The sequence below is a fragment of the Austrofundulus limnaeus genome, unplaced genomic scaffold (genome assembly GCF_001266775.1).
Source record: "Austrofundulus limnaeus strain Quisiro unplaced genomic scaffold, Austrofundulus_limnaeus-1.0 Scaffold1025, whole genome shotgun sequence".
NCBI lineage: Eukaryota > Metazoa > Chordata > Actinopteri > Cyprinodontiformes > Rivulidae > Austrofundulus > Austrofundulus limnaeus.
In genome coordinates, this window is record NW_013953427.1 from 37,554 (window position 1) to 40,657 (window position 3,104).

Genomic DNA, 3,104 nt, shown 5'->3' on the forward strand with positions numbered 1-3,104 from the left:
GATTGCTCTGTTTGTGCCCCGGCACAAACAGAGCAATCTCTCAGACTGAAGAAGCTCTCAGACTGAAGAAGTCTCTTGGAAGAGAGACGAAACTTTTCATTAAAGAAGAACCCGTCCAGAAGACCTATACAATTTTTTTTCCTTTTGATTTTTTACCTGGATTACTGAGATGCATCAGGATATTTTTAAACAGTTATTTAAATTGTTCAAGCTCATGTCATTTAGTAACGTTTATTCTAAATATTTGATCATTTAATGAGCTACATTTATCACGGAACAGTTCTGTCACAGTGGTTCTAAATATAAACAAGCAGTGAAGAATGAAAGTTGTAAACTTATGCTAAACTACAGAAACACTTGAAACACGCTCACCTGGAGAACAGGGTGCTGTTCTCCTGGCGAGGATGAGGAGGTAAACGTTAAACGGAGATTCATCTTTGCTTTGATATGGGGCAAACAAATGTTCGTCTGTAAACAGTGAATCTGACTCACAGCGTGCACGTGCCGCAGTGCACCAGGCAGTCTCGTGCTCGGTTCGCTCAGAATGCGTGCATCCTCGCCAGCGATGGAGGGTTTTGTATTTGATGCTTACTTGTAGTAAAATAGGACATGTGGCAAAACACTTTATAACTTGTGAAATGTTGTAGGATAGGAGAGCAAAAACATGACGGATGAACAAACTGAATGTTGCGTGCCGCCTTTGCACGAGGAGCTTGGTCACGCATGCAAAGTTGGACATATGTTGGACAACGGTGCTCTGAGCACAAATATTTAATATAAAGTTAAGTTTATAGACCAAAGTCCAAGGAGTGAAATGAGGAAGGAGAGGTTTCCCTTACTCAGGACTGACCGCTCGGCGCTGCTCCTGCAGACTGCTCACCTGCTGGCTTCTGACCTTCCCCGCCCTGCTCTTCTCTGGTTGGATAAAAGTGTTCTGGGGTTTGTTTCATTTGTTGAAASTAGTGGCGCGTTTAGGGGTAAACTGGGCGGCTTTRACAAGACCGCAACAGAAAACAACTAGAGTTGTTTTTTTTCCCTCCTCCCTTACAGATGACGGAAATCCATCATGGCGAYGGAGAACTTTAWGCCCKCATCTTGGTATTTATTTAAAATATGTCATTTATATTTTCTTTTAAACTGATGAATGTTTGTAGTTTTGCTCAAGTTCAAAGTGTTACGCAAATTTTCCCTCGAAGTTTAAACAAAACAAACTTTGCAAAGTTTAAATTAATGAGTTTTCTCCTCTCAAATCACATTTCCCCAGGACAGAAATAAATATTTCTACAAGTAAAACACATCCTTACTTCATCACTAGGGAAAGCCAGTATTCCTGGTGCACCATGGTCGGTGAAGTACACAAACACATGATCATTGGGACCGCTGCCAAAAAAAAAGAAAATAGGTTATGAGGAACCAAACCTGATAAACCAGATGGATTGGTTTTGCTGGAGTAATCTCTTTAAGACAATCGTTTGTTTTTCTCTTGTTTATCACTTGCCTTTTCAATACCTTTCCATTACCACCTTTAACACTTGAAGAATCTCCTTTCAGAACCGCCAAGAAGTTCTGAGGGGTCACATCCTACAGAAATAGTAACARGCAATCAGAAAGTTATCCTCTTCTAAAACAACAGGTACACATAATTTTACAGCTGGGGTTTGAGTTTTAAACAAAACATTCTCCTGAAATACGTACTTCCTCGGTATAGTCTTTAGGCACTCCTTTGTACACATCTGAACCATTTGGCTGGTTGATTATTATACCAGGGGTGGGGTTTCTGAAAATAAAAACGTGATTCAGATTCAAAAAGGGAAGTGTAAATGGCTGACAAAATACCTTATTCATCTGACAAGGAAACAGATGCTTGATGACTCAGCAGCAGATGACAGAGCCAGTAAAACAATGAGGTATTTTCTACGCTTCAGTGGCAGAAYTGCTTTCAGTAACTCAAAGTGTCCAAAGAAATTCAAGGTAAGTAATCTGTCCTCGCTACAAAGATTTCTTTACCAGAATAGAAACAAWCAAAACCAAACAAACAATGACTAAGGTTACCAAGAACTAGAGAAACTACATTTTCTTCAACAAGACAGAGTGGTGGCTGAGTGCTGAGACTGCTCAAGAATTTAAACTGAGTTGTTAAAGATGAAAAAAGCAAAAACACTCAATAAAAGTAAAAAAAAAGCTAAGCTAAATGCTAGCTAAAAAGGCAAAAACACTAGCTAAAAACTCAAGTAGAAACAATATAGCTGATAGAAGGCTAACTAATGGCTAAAAGCAGCAACAAGCTAGTTAGCAATGAGCTAAAATGTAGCAGAACAACAGATAACAACTAAAGGCAGTAGAAAATATGCAGGTTGTTAGAATGTTTTGTGACTGTTGACCCAAAAATGAGCTTCCATGTTTTCCCTGAAGCCACTGCTTTAAGATCTGATARAACACCCAGCTGTGCTTTTATTTGCAAAAATAGTTATTTATTAACCACAGACACTACAGATCCTGACGACCTCATACGTGTCAACCTCTTCGGACGTTTACCTGTATAAAGAGCCTCAAAAGTCTGTAAATTTTTTAAATCATCCTACAGGCTCTGACATGTTAGATAAATTTGAAAATGAGGTTTTGAAAAAATCTGTAAGACTTGAAAAAATCTGTGCGATTGCTCTATACATCCGTATAACTGCAAAATGATGTAAAATCCTTAACTTACGGACAATCTGTACAAGTTGACATGTGTGCTACCATTTAGAGCTGAGGATAACAAGTGCTGCCTATCATGACAATGATCAAAAACATGTCAATACATGTTTTAGTACAACCTCAAACCTAGAAAAACTGCTCTGTATAGAATAGGACTGGTTCAAATACTAAACCTACTTTTTTATTTATCATAAAGTGTAAAATAGAACATTGTTAAAAGTAAGAAGATAAGTTTCAATTATAAATGGGTCATGTGACAGAAAAACGGAAGATTTGTTGGTAACTAAATATTCAGGTTTTAGGATAGTGTAGTTGTTAGTCTATTAACACCTATGTTTCAACATGTTTGATTCAACATAAGCTCAGGATTTCCCCTAGGAATTTTTTTTAACCGTGGTGGTGTGGTG

General features: G+C 38.0%; 1 protein-coding gene across 1 annotated transcript in view; it reads right to left on the minus strand.

Moving 5' to 3' along the window:
• lgmn (legumain) overlaps positions 1-3,104 on the minus strand; it is a gene marked incomplete at its 5' end in the record, with an annotated part of 39,982 nt that overhangs the window by 33,863 nt on the left and 3,015 nt on the right. The window contains 3 exon segments of the mRNA XM_014030246.1: positions 1,305-1,380; positions 1,499-1,581; positions 1,696-1,777. Of these exon segments, the coding sequence (XP_013885700.1) occupies positions 1,305-1,380; positions 1,499-1,581; positions 1,696-1,777 (241 nt within the window).